This window comes from Felis catus, chromosome C1 (genome assembly GCF_018350175.1).
Source record: "Felis catus isolate Fca126 chromosome C1, F.catus_Fca126_mat1.0, whole genome shotgun sequence".
NCBI classification, from domain to species: domain Eukaryota; kingdom Metazoa; phylum Chordata; class Mammalia; order Carnivora; family Felidae; genus Felis; species Felis catus.
The window spans coordinates 105,339,912-105,357,786 of record NC_058375.1 but is presented as its reverse complement, the minus strand read 5'-3'; the positions used below and the strand labels follow the sequence as shown (position 1 = coordinate 105,357,786).

The following is a 17,875-nucleotide window of genomic DNA, read 5'->3' as shown; positions in this document are numbered from 1 at the left end:
TGCTAGGGCTGCCATAACAAAATACCACAGACTGGGTGGCTTAAACAACAGAATTTTTTCCCCCATAGTTCTGGATGCTTGAAGTCCAAGATTTCGTTTCTCCTGAGGCCTCTTTACTTGTCTTACAGATGGCCATCTTCTCACTATGTCCTTATATGGTTGTTCTTCTGTACATGCATCCCTAGTGTCTCTGTGTCCAAATTTCTTCTTCTTATAAAGACCAGTCAGATTGGAGTAGGGCCTCCTTAAAAGCTTTATTTACTTAATCACCTCTTTCAAGGCACTATCTCCAAATACAGTCACATTCTGAGGTACTGGGGATTAGGGTTTCAACATATGGATTCTGGGGAGACACAGTTAACCCCATAACAATGATTTAGAAGAGTTGAGAGGAAGTGGGAAGGTTTTAGAGATAATTTTGTAATATTTACTTATATCCACCTGGAGTGCAGTTCAACCTCAGGAAGTGTCATTAAAACTGTATAATGATGTGATGTTTCCTTTAGTTCAAGTCAGGCACCATTTATTGAGCACCTGCTCTGTCCAAGCTACTGAATAAAGTAAGGAAACAGAAATAATTAAGATGTGTTTATCTTTCATCAAGAAGCATTTGAATCTGAAATGGGAGAAAAGATATGTATACAATAACTGTACTACTAGATACAGTATGTAAGTGCTGTAAGAAAGGTACAAAAAGTGCTATAAGAACATGGAAGAGAAAGACAAAAATCATGGAAGAGGAGGAAATTCCTTGGAGGTTACTCGTTACTTTCTGTGTTTGCTCTCTCCTATTCACAGTTGTCCAGAAGGTTTAAGGTGGGAATGACAAATAGAAAAAACTACTGAGGCCTGAGTGGCTCAGTCAGTAGAGCTTCCGACTCTTGATCCCAGAGTTGTGAGTTCAAGCCTCACATTGGGAATGGAGCGTACTTAATAGAGAGAGAGAGAGACTGAATAAAGTGTCTTCAGGTTTTCATGTGTTCATTGGTGGATTGTGCTCACCCTTCTTTATGGTATTATTGACTTCTTTTAAAAATCGGTCTAAGAGGGGGCGCCTGGGGGCTCAGTCGGTTGAGCGTCCGACTTCAGCCAGGTCACGATCTCGCGGTCCGGGAGTTCGAGCCCCGCGTCAGGCTCTGGGCTGATGGCTCGGAGCCTGGAGCCTGTTTCCAATTCTGTGTCTCCCTCTCTCTCTGCCCCTCCCCCGTTCATGCTCTGTCTCTCTCTGTCCCAAAAATAAATAAACGTTGAAAAAAAAAAAAAAACTAAAATGTTTATACTAAGAAATTGATATAAAAGTCTACATGAGAGAACTTAGTGATAGGGCTGTGAAATATGGGGATATATGCATTTGTCAAAACAAACTGAACATCTGTGCATCTCATTCTATATAAATTATACCTCAATTTTTTATAAAAACTTTTTTTTTTAATTTTTTTTTTTCAACGTTTATTTATTTTTGCGACAGAGAGAGACAGAGCATGAACGGGGGAGGGGCAGAGAGAGAGGGAGACACAGAATCGGAAACAGGCTCCAGGCTCTGAGCCATCAGCCCAGAGCCAGACGCCGGGCTCGAACTCACGGACCGCGAGATCGTGACCGGGCTGAAGTCAGACGCTTAACCGACTGCGCCACCCAGGCGCCCCATATAAAAACTTTTAAAAAAAGGTTTTTTTAACATTCATCTATTTTTGAGAGACAGAACGTGAGTGGGGGAGGGGCAGAGAGAGAGGGAGACACAGAATCAGAAGCAGGCTCCAGGCTCTGAGCTGTCAGCATGGAGCCTGACGCGGGACTCGAATTCACCAACCGTGAGATCATGACCTGAGCTGAAGTTGGATGCTTAACCGACTGAGCCACCCAGGTGCCCCTATAAAAAGTTTAAAGAAGAGAATAAAATTCACCCATAATCTCACCCCTGAAAAGTAATTGCTATTAAAATATTTATAGAAAAATCCTTACAGACTTTTCTATGTACCTCTTAATAATCTTTCTTAGCAGTCTTGTAGGAGATACCTCTTATAATAAAGAAATGTTTGAAGTTCAATAATTCCTTCAGTTTCACTTCATTTTCTCTTTCTTATGTTAAATTTAAGTAAAATTATATTTATTACATTTTACTTTTAAAATAGCACAAGTAGAATGATTTATTCCATTTTTTAAAAAAGTGATAAGTGTGATGTTACTTGAATTTTACATAAAAGGGAAATTAAAGTTAAGCTGAATCTTGCTTTTGTTCATCACAAAATACTATTTACTAAAAAGCCCACTAAAGATAAAAAAAAAAAGATCTTATGAAAAACATAAAGCTATGTATGTGTGGACCTTGTTTGGCTGTTGATTGAAACAAACCAGCTATATAAAAATATGTATTGGGGCGCCTGGGTGGCTCAGTTGGTTTAGCGCCTGACTTCAGCTCAGGTCATGACCTCGCAGTCTGTGAGTTCAAGCCCCGCATCAGGCTCTGTGCTGACAGCTCAGAGCCTGGAGCCTCCTTCAGATGCTGTGTCTCCCTCTCTCTCTGCCCCCACCCCTACACACACACACACACACACACACACACACTCATTCTCTCTCTCTCTCTCTCTCTCTCAAAAATAAATAACCATTAAAAAAATATGTATTAAACAATTGATGGAATTTGAAGGCTAACTGAATATTTGATAAAATTAAGGAATTCTTGTTAATTTTTAGGTATGATATTAGTATTACAGTTTTTTTTTAAAAACCTGCAAATCTTGGGGAGAGCATGGTGATTTTTATAGATGATATGTTACAATGACTGGGATTTGTACTGAAATAATCTGGGGAGCAGGGACATGTATAGATGAGAGGTGTATATATTGATAGCTGTTGAAGCTAGGTCATGGGTACATAGAGGTTCATAATCTCTCTCTTTGGTGTGTGTTTGAGAATGTTAAGCCAAAGATGTTAAAAAGAAAAAAACAAGACATTTTCTTAACCACATGATTCCATTTTACATCATATCCTATTGACTCCCTGTTATGAAAGGTGATGAGATTACAAACTGTGTGGCTCACAGTTTGTTCTACCTCTATTCCCCAGTATTTTGTGACAATTTATAATATATACATTCTGTCATTTCATAATTCATACAAAGCTGTTCTGTGAAGGATAGCCCCAAAATTGAAGTTGGGGAAGAAGCATATGGGGAAATTAGTGGTTAGGAGAGAAGAAATGTGTATTGTGTGTTTAAAGAAAAATCTGGTTTTACATAAGCCCAAGAGATAATAGGATGATGAAATTTATGCATCATATTAATTTTTTAAGATTTTTTTTTCTTTCCAATTTTTCTGAAATATATATACACTGCTTTTTAATCAGGGAGAAAAAGCTGTTTGAAAATACAAGGTGTATCTACATTTACCTAGTTTTGTTCTTCTGAGGTTTGAACATACTATACTTACCTGTAAGTGTTTTTAAATCTATTTTAAATTATTTGAGAGTTGTGTGTGGGGCACCTGGGTGGCTCAGTCGGTTGAGCGTCCGACTTCGGCTCAGATCATGATCTCACGGTTTGTGAGTTCGAGCCTCACGTCAGGCTCTGTGCTAACAGCTCAGAGCCTGGAGCCTGCTTCGGATTCTGTCTCATTCTCTCTCTGCCCCTCCCCTGCTTGTGCTCTGTCTCTCAAAAATAAATAAATGTTAAAAAAAAAATTAAACAAAAAAAGAAATGAAGGATATTTTTCTTGGCCAGAATGTGATTTAAACCTTATGAAGGAATATTCAAAGATGACCAGTTGCTTTCCTTTATTTTGAATTTCTCTTTCACTGACAAGGCATTATCATGTTTCCTTTTTAATTTTCTGAACTTTTGACGATGGTTTTATTTTAAGGAAAAAAAAACTTCAACTGAAGTTGAGAAAATTTATAACCTGATCATTATGACTAGCTTTGCATCTTTCACCCAACTTCCTTTTTTTTTTTAATATGAAATTTATTGTCAAATTGGTTTCCATACAACACCCAGTGCTCATCCCAACAGGTGCCCTCCTCAATGCCCATCACCTACTTTCCCCTCCCTCCCACCCTCCTCACCCAACTCCCTGAATAAGCCTGAAAGGACATCATCTTCATGAAGCTGATTGAGAAATTTTGTTCATTTGTCTGGGTTAATAGTCCAGCCTCTCAGTAATGCTGAAGTCATGTGTTAAACCAGAATAACATCCAGGTCACAGTTCCTCATTCCCCCTTATGATTAAGCAGAGTTAGGTTTTAATGCTTAATCTCTTTTATGAAATATTTCTATTGGCAGGAGCTCCTGGGGGTTCAGTTGGTTAAGCGTTCCATTCTTGATTTTGGCTAAGGTCCATGATTTCAGGGTTGTGGAATCAAGCCCCTACATTGGGCCTCCTTGCTGACAGCTTGGGGCCTGCTTTGGATTCTCTCTCTCCCTCTGTCTCTCTGTGCCTCTCTCCCATGATGTGAGTTCTCTCTCTCAAAATAAATATTAAAAAAAAAAAGGGAAGAAAGAAAAACAGCACATTAACTCTTTTTAAGGTAATTTTTTAAAGGAAAAAAAACTAGTTTTGCTTGTATAATTTTCATTTTTGATAATTCTTTTTTTTTTTTTCTGGTAATTCTTGACATCCCCCAGAGGTTATTATACAGACACTGAGCATATAGAAAAAGATTTCAAGAAAACATAGTAAGATTCCTTCTCATATGGAAGGTTGAAGCAGTTTTAATGTTGAATCTTCAGATTTGGTGGAAAGGAAGATTTTTTTCTGATATTTTTCCTAATAAACATATTTGCTCAGTGTAGGTAACTTGGAAAAATTACAAAACCATTTTTTAATGTTTATTGATTTATTTTTGAGAGAGATGGAGAGCGTAAGCAGGGGAGGGGCAGAGGCAGAGAGAATCTGAATCAGGCTCCAGGCTCCGAGCTGTCAGTGCAGAGCCGGATATGGGGCTTGAACTTATAAACCGTAAGATCATGACCTGAGCCAAAGTTAGATGCTCAACTGACTGAGCCACCCAGACGCCCCACAAAACCATTTTTTAAAGCAGGCTCATTCTTTTAAAGTAAGATACTTTGTGTAATTGTGATAATTTTGAATACACAATTATGTATTTGGCTGTTTTTGATTAAACTTTATCATAGGAATTTTCTAACATTTTTAAAAACTCCTTGTAAGCATAGTTTTTAATGATGCTTTAAGTTTCTTTGTTTTCTGTCCTCTTTTTATCCCAAGCAGGCAACTTTAAAATCTTTAACCTTTGAGTTGTTTTAAGGTGTGTCTTTAAGGAAGTTTGGATAAAAAATACTAGACCAGGTGGAAAAGCATAAAATGTTGACTGTCTGAATTTATGGAAGTCTCAATGCCCTACCTTTTATAAGAATAAAGTAACATTATCAAAAATGTAAATATGTACAATCTTTGACCCCAAAATTTCCTGTAGGCATTTATTCAACAGAAACACCAACAATGAATATTTCTTTATAGCATTTTTGTGTGTGTCTGTGATGACAAAAAACTGTAAGCAAATGTACACCAGTAAGGGCTTGGATAGATAAATTATATAGTACATCTAAAGTGCACTGCTAGGTAGCCATTACAGTGAATGAGGTAAATCTATATTAATTCATGTGAGAAGATAGCCAAAATAATGGGTGAGTGAAAAAGTTGCCACTCAGTGTGATCTCATTTCTGTAAATAATACTGAGATAGAATAGGCATATAAAATCTAGAAAATATGCACTAGACTATTAACCCCTCCAGATAAACTTCCATGTTGTAAATTACACGTTTCTTTTTTGTTGTTGTTGTTGTTGTTGTTTGTTTATTTTTGAGACAGAGACAGAGCATGAACAGGGAAGGGGCAGAGAGAGAGGGAGACACAGAATCTGAAGCAGGCTCCAGGCTCTGAGCTGTCAGCACAGAGCCTAATGTGTGATCTACGAACTGTAAGATCATGACCCAAGCGAAGTCAGATGCTTAACCGACTGAGCCACCCAGGCACCCCTGTAAATTACACATTTCTATAATGTGATCTCTTTTCCTGTCTTTTCTTTTCTCTTATACGATCATTTATTATGTTTATAGATGTTATTATAGATGGTTTGAGAATTCACCAGTTCAGCTAGATAGATTTATTTGGGGGAATATGGACCTTAGAATTATAATTATTTTTTAAAACTCTGCATATTTTTAAGCTTTTTTTCTACTATATATGACTCGATAAAAAGAAAGTTTAAAAAAACTCATTTGAGGAGTTTTACATTAGATCCTTGGATGGGAATGATATTCAGAAACATAGTGTCTACATCCTGCTGTTCATTGTTTCTTTATTTACAGTTCTCACTTACAGTTCTGATGACAATCTGACATCACTGTTCCTGAAACAGAAGTTATATGGTCAGGAAGAAATGAGAAAACAAACAAATTAGTTTCCTCTAATTGCTTTAATACTGGCTGATGTGTTTGCACACCTGTTGAGATTTATAAAATCACCAAGATTATATAAAAGTTATGCTTAAGTAAATTATGTGTTCTAAAGCAAGTTGCAGTTTAACCTTAAATCCTTAAAAAAGCCTACTCCCTCCTTAAAGAGGAGTTATAAATTATGACTCTTTTGGAGTAGCCAGATGCAGGTAATGGATGGAACTAACCTCAGCTTTGAATCTAAGATCAGGCCCTCAGGAAATGCGAGTCCGTCTAAGGGTGTTTATGGTTCAAACTGAGCTTTTGCCAGGTTAACATATTTACTTTCTTTTTTGTCTTGTTTTTTGTGTTCTGTTCTGTTTTGTTTTGGGTTGTTTTTTGTTTTTGTTTTTGTTTAAGGTTAACATATTTACTTTCAATCCTAAATTTACGCTGTCAAGAAACATTTATTGAGAAATACTGTGTATCAGTCAGATACTCTCTCCTTAAGGAATTTATAGTCTACCGTGGACAATTGATTACAATGTGATAAAACAAATGATAAGGGAGAAGTATATATAGGCACACCCAGGCGGGGAACCTAACCTAGAGGGTGGGGTGGAGTTGAAGGAAAGACATGGTTAGAGAAGGTACATGGAAGATGTGATTCCTGGAAGCCATCCTTAAGAACAAGGGGAGTTGGGGGAAGAAAGATATTGGTTCTTCTGGACAGAGAGAACAATGTGTACAAAGGCCAGTAGGCAAAAATGATACATTAAGCGTACTTGAGATAGCTCTGGGGGCTCAGATAGTTCTGGGGGGGGGGAGCTCAGATAGTTCTAGAGGGGGGCTCAGATAGCTCTGGGGGGCTCAGATAGTTCTGGCGGCTCAGATAGTTCTGGCTCTGTTGGAGGAGCATCCAACTCAGTCTCACAGTTGTGAGTTTGAGCCCCGTGTTGGGTGCAGAGATTACTAAAAAAGATAAACCAACTTAAAATAGTTCTGGAAAGTTAAGCCCTAGTGTTCGAGGAGAAGGGGTCAGAGAGAGACCAGTGAGCATTTTCTTAGCTTGAGTGCTATCCTAAGGAATTTGGACTGGAGGAGCATTTGAAATATTTTTAATCAAACTTAAAATCCCAGAGGTGATCAATAAACAGATGAGAAAACCAGATTGCCCTAGGACAAATTACCAAATCAGTCCTGACATCCAGGAATTGGGGAGTCAGGAATAAACTGCAGTGTTGAAATAAAACGGGGAAGCTAGGTCTAAATATGATCCCAGTTGGGGGCACCTAGCTGGCTCAGTCAGTGAAGCAAGTGACTTTTGATCTCAGGGTTGTGAGTTTGAACCCCACATTGGGTATAAAGATTACTTAAAAATAAGATCTTTTGGGGTGCCTGGGTGGCTCAGCGTCTGAGGCGTCCTATTCTTGGTTTTGGCTCAGGTCATAATCTTACCATTTGTGAGTTTGAGCCCTGCACAATGTGTATCCTGCTTGGGATTCTCTCTCTCTCTGCCCCTCCTCTGCATGTGCTCTCTCTCAAAATAAATAAATAAGCTTTAAAAATATATATACAATAAAATCTTTTTTAAAAAATAAAATAAATGTGGTCCCAGTTGTGTGGCAGTCCTCCAATCCCCCCCTCCCTATGCCTGATTCTCAGCAGAAGCAAATATAGCTCTTCCTCTCTGAAAGAAGACATCTTTAATTTAGGCCTCCAGGATCTCATAGATTCACACCAAAAAAAATTGAATATGAGCCACTTCTTAGTCAAATGCCAAATGTACAAAGAAGCAAATACCCACAAGAAAGGAACAGCAGAAATAGCAAATAATAGGTCATTCGTGGACCTCAGATATTAAAATGACCAGACAATATAAAATATCTATGACATTTTTAAAGAAATAAAAGAATCACAAAATGAATAACAAAAAGAACTGATCACAAGTGAGCAAGCAAATGTGAAAAATAACTACATAGAACTTTTAGAAATCAAAGTTGAAATCAAAATCTCATGGTTACACATTAGATATAGATGGAGAGAGAAAATTGGAAGCCAGATATAAAATAACTCTTCAGAAAGCAATTTAGAGACAAAGGAAATGGAAAATATGAAAGAGAGTTAAAGATATGGGGGTTAGAATAAGAAAGATTGATGTCCCACAAGGAAAAAACGGAGAGTCAAATTTCTTAGAGATAAAAAGTGAGAAATTTTGAAAACTAAGAAATGGACCTATAGAAACAGGAAGCATATGCCAAACAGGATAAGGAAATTCACATAAAGTCATGTCATAGTCAAACTGCAAAACACCAAGGGAGAAGATCTTAAAGAACCTGAGAAAAAAAGACAAGTCAATCACACCTACAAGAAACCACAATCAATGAGGATGATACATTTCTCACTGCAACAATGGAAGCTAGAAGAGGAGGACTTCATATGGTCAGTGTGATGAAACTATCAACCTAGAATTTTATGTCCGGAGAAACTATCTTTAAAAAAACAGTGGTGAAATAAAGACCTTTCAGATAAAATAGAGTTTGCCTCCAACAGATTTTCACTTAAGGAAATTCTACTTTAGGAAGAAGGAAAATGGTACCAGAAAGGAGGTCTGAGATGCAAGAAGGAATGGTGAGCAAAGACATTGGTAAGCATCTGAGTAAATCAGACCTGTATAAAATAATGATAAAGCCAATAATAATGTCTAACGTGAGGTGGTTAAAAAAAAAAAAAAAGAAAGAAAAAGAAAAGAAAATATTGGTCAACTAGAAGAGTGGTTAAATATTGATTTGTTTTAAAAATATGGGGCACCTGGATGGCTCAGTCAGTTAAGCATCCAACTTCAGCTCAGGTCATGATCTCACGGTTCATGAGTTTAAGCCCTGCATCAGGTTCTGCACTGATAGCACAGAGCCTACTTGGGATTTTGTCTCCCTCTCTCTCTGCTCCCCTCCCCCCCCCCATTTGCTCTCTCTCTCTCTCTTTCAAAGTAAAATAAACTTAAATACTAAATAAAAATAAGGTGGAGGGTGTGCCTGGGTGGCTGAATCAGTTTTAGCATCCAACTCTTGATTTTGGTTCAGGTCACAATCCCAGGTCATGAGGTCAAGCCCCGTGTTGGGCTCTGTGCTGAGCGTGGAGCCTGTTGGGATCCTCTTTTTCCCTCTCTCTCTCTGCCCCTCTCCTGTGTGCTTGTGTGCTTTCTCTCTCTCTCTCTCTCTCTCTCTCTCTCTCTCTCTCTCTCTCTCTCTCTCTCTCTCTGTCAAAAATAAACATGCATTTAAAAATAAATAAAATAAAAAATTTTAAATACTGATTTTTTTTTTGAGAGTGTGAGAGAGACAGCATGAGTGGGGGAGGAGCAGAGAGAGAGAGCGAGGGAGCGAGGGAGGGAGGGAGACGGAGACACAGAATCCGAAGCAGGCTCCAGGCTCTGAGCTTTCAGCACAGAGCCTGATGCGGGGCTCCAACCCATGGACTGCGAGATCATGACCTGAGCCAAAGTCAGACTGAGCCACCCAGGCATCCCTAAAATACCGATTTATGTAGCGATCCTTAAAGGTGATGCTTTAAAGCCATGCTAGAACCTCCCTGCCAACATCTCACCCAGCTTCTCTCCAAGAGGGAGTGCTACACCAAAAGGTAGAGTGTTAGACGGATCTGATACTTTTGGTGGGTCTTCTTATGTTAATCATAACTCCTTGCTTACAATCCTCAGGATTCAATATTGCCTTTCAGTAAAAGTTCAGAGCATCAAGACTTCCCACAGCCAACTTGATCTTATGTCCTTGAGTTAGATCTCTAAACATATTTGATGTCTCCTTCCTTTATACTTTTACTTAGAATGCTCTCTTGAAAAATAAGTAGAATTTGAATGATTTATCTTCATCTGGAAAACCCTCCCTCACTGCTAAATTCAACCTATTTTTCAAACCTCAGTTCAAGTCCCATGAAAGTTTCTGACTAGCCCAAAAGTGGTTTATAATTTGAGAATCTATCATCTAAACCAAACATCCAGTAGTCATTTTTGCCTGTCTCCTGCTTTTTCAATTGAGCTTTTATTTAAAATTTATATTATTATAGGGGCACCTGGGTGGCTCAGTCGGTTGAGCTTCCGACTTCAGCTCAGGTCATGATCTCACAGTCTGAGTTCAAGCCCGTGTCGGGCTCTGTGCTGACAGCTCGGAGCCTGGAGCCTGCTTCAGATTCTGTTTTTTCCCTCTCTCTCTGACCCTCTCCCGTTCATGCTCTGTCTCTCTCTGTCTCAAAAATAAACATTAAAAAAAAATTTTAAAAATATTTAAATTTATATTATTATAGAACTTTCTTCAAGTTTGCATGGTCTTTCCAGTTAGATTTTTAGTTTCTTAAGACAGTGGGTATTTCTTCTATGTCTTTGTACCCCTCTAGCTCCTAACTAAAGGAAACCAATATTTAAGTGCCTACTATAAGCCAGGTTCTCTACTAAATGCTTTCTTATACAGGACACCTGATTTATTCCTCACAGCAAACTTATAAAGATAGATATTAGTGTCCACATTTTATAGATGAGGACATTGCACTTGAGAAATAACATACCCAAAGCATTTACGTAGTCAGTGGCAGAGCTGGATTTCTACCACATCATCCATCAAAATGGCTTGCAAATAATCCATGTCTTGGAGGAGTAAAAGGCTCAGATGGTCTATACGTTTTTCTGCTAATATTGATACTCTGAAATTTAGAATGTCATGAAAACAGATTTCAAAAAAGCTAAAATTCTTTTCAAAAATTACAAATTGACCTGCCAGTTATTAACTAGGAGCTGAACCCTGGGAATTCACAAAGAGCTTGAAGTCAGAAAATCTTATTTCAGGCGTTTAGACGAAGGGAATTAAAGAGAGATTCTGTTATTTTATGCTTTGAGTACATGTAATGTGACATGAAATAAATCACAATGAAATGAACCATCCTTAAGGTGCCTGCTGCTAGCCCATAACCCTTTCAGAACATTCTTTTCTTTTTATTCCCCTTCTCTAGGGTTACACGTCTTTCTGGAATGACTGCATATCATCTGGCCTGCGAGGGGGCATCCTGATAGAGCTGGCCATGCGGGGTCGAATCTATCTGGAACCCCCCACCATGCGTAAGAAGCGACTACTGGACAGAAAGGTGCAACAGCCTTGTGAACATTCTCCTGACTTATGAAAGAGCAGATACCAATGGTCCATTTTGGAGAAATGGGAAGATCTGAGCAGTGAGACAAGATAAATATCACTGACTCAGCTGTCCCATTGTCTAACAGGTTTAATTAACCTATAGCAGGGGGAGAAATTCAAGTATCCATTATCTAAAGAGTTACAAGAAGTTTATGGTTTTGTCTTTTTATGCAGAAAAATCACATTTAGGATGCTGTTGATTGTTACTCCTCTGTATCTATAACTATAACATTATGAAATAGAGTGTTATATAGGAGGAGGGCAAACACCTGGGTTGGGTGCAGTCTTTGTTTAATTCTGGTCATGCTCAGATAACATTAGATTTTTCTCCTTCCATTTATAGCAAGTCCTCTCCACCATATGAGCTTGACTCCCATCTCTGTTTTCTTACTACGTATTTTTTCCACTCAGAACTTCATTTTCATACTCTTAACTCTACCAAAACTACATTCTTCAGTGTCACCAGCAGGCTCTATGCCCATCACGGCGCTTGAACTCACAACCCTAAGATCATGAGGCTCTACTGATGGAGCCAGCCAGGCACCCTATCACCAGCTTCTCTTTTGTCTTCAATTTATTTTTCTCTCTTAACCTATACGTGGCATTTGACATTTTTTGACCACCTCCCCCTACTTGAAATTTTCTCCATTCTTGGCCTTTGTTATATTACATTTTCTTGCTTCTTGCCTGTACCCTATTTCTTTTTTTTTATTTTTTTTAATGTTTATTTATTTTTGAGAGAGAGAGAGAGTGCAAGCAGAGGAGGAGCAGAGAGGGAGACACAATCCAAAGCACGCTCCAGGCTCTGAGCTATCGGCACAGAGCCCGACAGGCTCAAACCCACAGACTGCAAGATCATGACCTGAGCTGAAGCTGGACGCTTAACCAACTGAGCCACCCAGGCATCCCACCTGTACCCTATTTCTTATACTTCTCCATTCCTTAACATCTGAGTCTCAGTTTGCATCCTTTTGCATACCTTTCTTTCCTTTTGGAGATACCATTTATCTTCTAGCTTTATCTATCACCTCCATGATATTAACCTATCAAATCTGAGGCCTGTCTTCTTTTTCTACCCCTAGGAACATATTTAACTCTTGACTAGACATTTCAACTTAGCTATCCCTTATGAGTTAAAACCAAACTTATCCACTTTTGCCCTAAAGTAGCTTCCTCTTCTTTTTTACCTTTATTAATTATTTCACAGGTTAGTTTTCCAGACCTAAAGAGTTATTATTACATATTTTCTTCCTGATCATTTATATCCAGTTTGTCACTAGGGCCCACTTCAAATGTTATTTCTTTCTCCCCACTATCACTCCATAGTAGATATTAAACTTCTTGAGAACAGGGATAGTGTGTTATGTTGTTTTGCATTTCCTACAACATTTGACCCATAATGTATATACAGTATATTGAAAGATTCTAATTTGAATTAAGGGAATGAACCAGGGTCCCTTGTTTCTTCTTTTATTTATTTATTTATTTATTTATTTATTTCTGTTTGGAATTCAAATCTTTTTTTTTTCAATATATGAAATTTATTGTCAAATTGGTTTCCATACAACACCCAGTGCTCATCCCAAAACCTTGTTTCTTCTTTTAAAGGTATTGCTAAAGTCAGATAGCCCAACAGGAGATGTTTTACTGGATGAAACTCTCAAACACATCAAAGCAACTGAACCCACAGAAACCGTCCAGACATGGATAGAGCTACTCACAGGTAAGATGGCTCAAAATGGCTAAAAAAATCCCACACTTTATAATCTTTATCCTACTAGTTCAAGCAGTGGAATACAGGAATTCAAGATGCTGGGTAAGAAATGTATGGCTCACTGTTTAACTGTATTTAAAGAAGGACAGAAAAGACATGGTTAATCAATACATAAAGTTTTCCAAAGCTCTATCTTACGTCCACTACCCCACCACAAAAGCTCTTTAATAGTATTCTCCACAAGAAAAAACTTTAACATTTTTTTTAAATGTTTATTTATTTCTGAGACAGAGAGAGACAGAGCATGAGTGGGGGAGGGGCAGAGAAAGAGGGAGACACAGAATCCGAAGCAGGCTCCAGGCTCTGAGCTGTCAACACAGAGCCCGACAAGGGGCTCGAACTCACAAACCATGAGATCATGACCTGAACCGAAGTTGGTCGCTCAACCGACTGAGCCACCCAGGCGCCCCAAATATTTTTATTGATTCATAATTCACACCATACAGTTGACCCATGGAAAGTACACAATTAAGTGGATTTGAGTATATGCACACAATTGAACAGCCACCATCACAGTCCTAATTTACAACATTTTCATCACCCCAAAAATAAACCCCATACTCATTAGCGATTTTTCCCAAGCCTCCTGCCCAGCTCCAGGCAACCGCTAATCTACATTCTGTCTCTATTGATTTGCTTATTCTCAATATTTCATATAGAGGAAATGTACAACTTATTTTTGACCGGATTAAAGTAATATTTAAAGTTCATCCATGTTTTATCATGTACCAATACTTTATTCTCTCCCTTTTTTTTTTAAGGGTAAATTCAAAAACTTTTATATAACTAAGCAGATCTATGGCATAAAATTTTAGGAGAATCTTCCATGGGGCACTTTGAGGTCACAGCCAGTGTCACCTTCTGGAACAGTTTTTTTTTTTTTATTGAAATTTTAATCGAGGTATCTGTACATTCACATGAAGTTGTAAGAAATAGTACAGAGAGATCCCTTATACACTCTACCCAGAATCCCTCAGTGATGACCAGTTACAAAACTGTAATATAATATGACCTCTAGGATATTGACATTGATACAATCTACCAATCTTACTAGAACTTCCCCAGGTTTACCTTGACTCCTTTTTGTTACCAAATAATACTTCACTGTATAGATGTACCACATTTATTTATCAGTTCATCAGTTGATAAACATTTGGATTATTTCCACTTTTTGACTATTATGAGTAATGCTGCTGTGAACATACCTGGACATGTTTTTGTGTAGATATGTTTTAGTTACTTTGGGGTATATAGTTAACATTTTTTACTGTGGTAGAATACATATAATATAATCTTTATTGTTTCAACCATTCATAAATGTATAATTCACTGACATCAAATACATTCACAGTGTTATGTAACCATCACCTCTGTCTATACCCAAAGCTTTCTCATCATCCCAAACATCCCTCTTTCTCCCTGTCCCCCCATGCCCTGGCAACCTCTTTTCTGCTTGTTGTCTTTATGAATTTGCCTACACCAGGTAACTCATATAAGTGGAATCATGCAATATTTGCCCTTCTGTTATCTGGCTTCTTTTACTAAGCATAATGTTTTCAATGTCCATTCATGTTGTAGCATGTATCAAAATTTCATTCCTTTTTCTGGCCAAATAATATTCCAGTGTATGGATATACCACATTTTGTTTGTTTATTTATTTTGAGAGAGAGCGTGCATGAGTATGAGCAGGGGAAGGACAGAGAGAGAAGGAGAGAGAGAATGTCAAACAGGTTCCACACTGACAGTGCAGAGCCCAACACAGGGCTTGATCTCACAAACTCTGAGATCATGACCTAAGCCAAAATCTAGAGTTGAACGCTTAACCAACTGAGCCATGTGCATGCCCCACCACATTTTTTTTATTCATTTCATTTGTTGATGGACCCTTGAGTTGTTTCCACCTTTTGGCTATTGTGGATAATGCTGCTATGTACATTAATATATAAATATCTATTCAAGTCCCTGCTAGTCATTCTTTTGAATATATATCTGAGAGTAGAATTGCTGGCTCATATGATAGTTCTGTTTTGAGAAACCACAAAACTGTTTTCTACACAGGCTGCACCCCTTCTCGCCAACCCTGCATAAGGGTTCCAGTTTCTCCATATTGTCATCAACACGTTCTATTTTTAGCTTTGTTGAGGGCTTTTTGTTTGTTTGTTTCTTAAAGTTTATTTTGGGAGAATGAGAGAGTGGAGGAGGGGCAGAGAGAGAGAATGAGAGAGAATCCCAAGCAGGCTCTGTGCTGTCAGCATGGAGCCTTATACAGGGCTCAGTCCCACAAACTGATATCATGACCTGAGCCAAAATCAAGAGCTGGACATTTAACTGACAGAGCCACCCAGGTTCCCCTGTTTTGTTTTGAATTATAACCATCCTAGTAGGCATGAAGTGGTATCTCATTATGGTTTTGATTTGCATTTCCCTAATGTCCAGTGATGAGCATCTTTTCATGGGCTTATGGTCCATCTGTATATCTTCTTTGGAAAAATGTCTATTCCAGTCTTTTGCCCGTTTCTTTAATTGAGTTCTGTTGTTGTTATTGTTGAGTTTTGGAAGTTCTTTGTATATTCCGGATATTAATCTCTTATCAGATATATCATTTACAAATATGTTCTCCCATTCTGTAGGTTGTTTTCTCAACTTTTTGATGGTAGTCCTTGATGCACAAAAGTTCTTGATTTTGATTAAATTGAATCAGTTTATCTATTTTTTCTTTTGTTCCTTCCACTTTTGGTTTTATATCCATGAAAAGACTGCCCTTTCCCCCATTGAATGGTCTTGGTAGCCTTGTTGAAAATAAGTTGATCATCAATCTGAGGATTTATTTCTGGACTCTCTGTTCTATTGCATTGATCTGTGCTTGTCCTTATGCCTATACCGTACTATTTAACTTACTATAGCTTTGTAGTAAGTTTTGAAGTTGGGAAGTATGAGTCCCACAACTTTATTGTTTTTCAAGATTGTTTTGGCTGTCTGGGTCTCATGAAATTCCATATGAATATGAGGATCAGCTTTTCCATTTTGGTGGGAAAGGCTTTTGGAATCTTGTTAGAGATTGTGTTGAACCTGTGGATCTCTTTGAGTGATACTGACATCTCAAAAATGTCAACTCTTCCTGTTCATTAAAATGAGATGTCTTTCCACTATTAATGTCATCTTTAATGTTTTTCAGCAGTGTTATATAGTTTTCAGCATATAAATCTTTCACCTCCTTGGTTAGATTTATTCCTAAATATTTAATTCTTTTAGACACTATTATAAATGGAACTGCTTTCTTAATTTCCTTTTCAGATTGTTCATTACTGGTATATAGAAACAACTGATATTTGTGTGGTTTTTTTGTACCCTGCAACTTATCTGAATTAGTTTATTAGCTCTAGTAGCACTTTTGTGTACTCTTTGGAATTTTCTCTACAGTTGGCCCTTGAGCAACGTGCGCAGGTCCACATCTTTGTTTCTTCTCTAACAGCTCTGGTTGCAGTAGGGAAAGCAGGCATCGTTATGTTGTTCATGACCTTTGAGGGAAAACTTTCAGTCTTTTACTATTAAATGTGATGTTAGCTGTGCATTTTTATACCTTTTAAGTATACCCTTTATTCTGGGGCACCTGGGTGGCTCAGTCGGTTGGGTGTCTGACTTTGGCTCAGGTCATGATCTAACGGTCTGTGAGTTCAAGCCCCACGTTGGGCTCTGCGCTGACAGCTCAGAGCCTGGAGCCTGCTTCCAATCCTGTCTGTCTGTCTGTCTGTCTGTCTCTCTCTCTCTCTGCCCTTCCCTCACTCACACTCTGTCTCTGTCTCAAAAATAAAGAAATAAAAACACTAAAAAAAAAGTATACCCTTTAGGGGCACCTGGGTGACCTCCGACTTCGGCTCAGGTCATGATCTCACAGTCTGTGAGTTCGAGCCCCGCGTTGGGCTCTGTGCTGACAGCTCAGAGCCTGGAGCCTGCTTTGGATTCTGTGTCTCCCTCCCTCTCTGACCCTCCCCCATTCATGCTCTGTCTCTGTCTCAAAAATAAATAAATATTTTAAAAAAATTTTTTTAAAGTAAACCTTTTATTCTGTTGAGAAATTTTCCTTTTGTTCCTAGTTTTCTGGGAGTTTTAAATCATGAAGGTGTATTCATCTTTGTCAAATGTCTTTTCTGAGTCAAGTGAGATGACTGGCTTTTTTTTTTTTCTATTAATGTGATGTATTATTACATTGATTACTTGAGGCATAATTGACATACAACATTGTATTCATTTCAGGTATAGAATACATTGATTCAGGATTAGTATATTGTTAAATGATCACAGTATGTTTACTTAACATCCATCACCATATATAGTTACACATTTTTTTTCTTGTGATGAAAACTTTTAAGATCTCTCCTAGCAACTTTCAAATATACAATACAGTGTTGTTAACTATAGTCACCATGCTGTTTATCACATCCCTAGGATGTATTTATTTTATAACTAGAAGTTTGTACCTTTTGACTACATTCACCCATTTTGCCCACCCCTG

The 17,875-nt window shown here is 38.0% G+C and overlaps 1 protein-coding gene across 2 annotated transcripts in view; it reads left to right on the top strand.

Annotated features, from left to right (window-relative positions):
* Positions 1-17,875, top strand: part of GOLPH3L (golgi phosphoprotein 3 like) — a 37,294-nt gene that overhangs the window by 10,693 nt on the left and 8,726 nt on the right. For both annotated transcript variants that reach the window (XM_019837803.3, XM_011285122.4), the window contains 2 exons: positions 11,409-11,540; positions 13,196-13,310. In XM_019837803.3, coding sequence (XP_019693362.1) covers positions 11,409-11,540; positions 13,196-13,310 — 247 coding nt within the window. The remainder of the gene's footprint in view (positions 1-11,408; positions 11,541-13,195; positions 13,311-17,875) is intronic.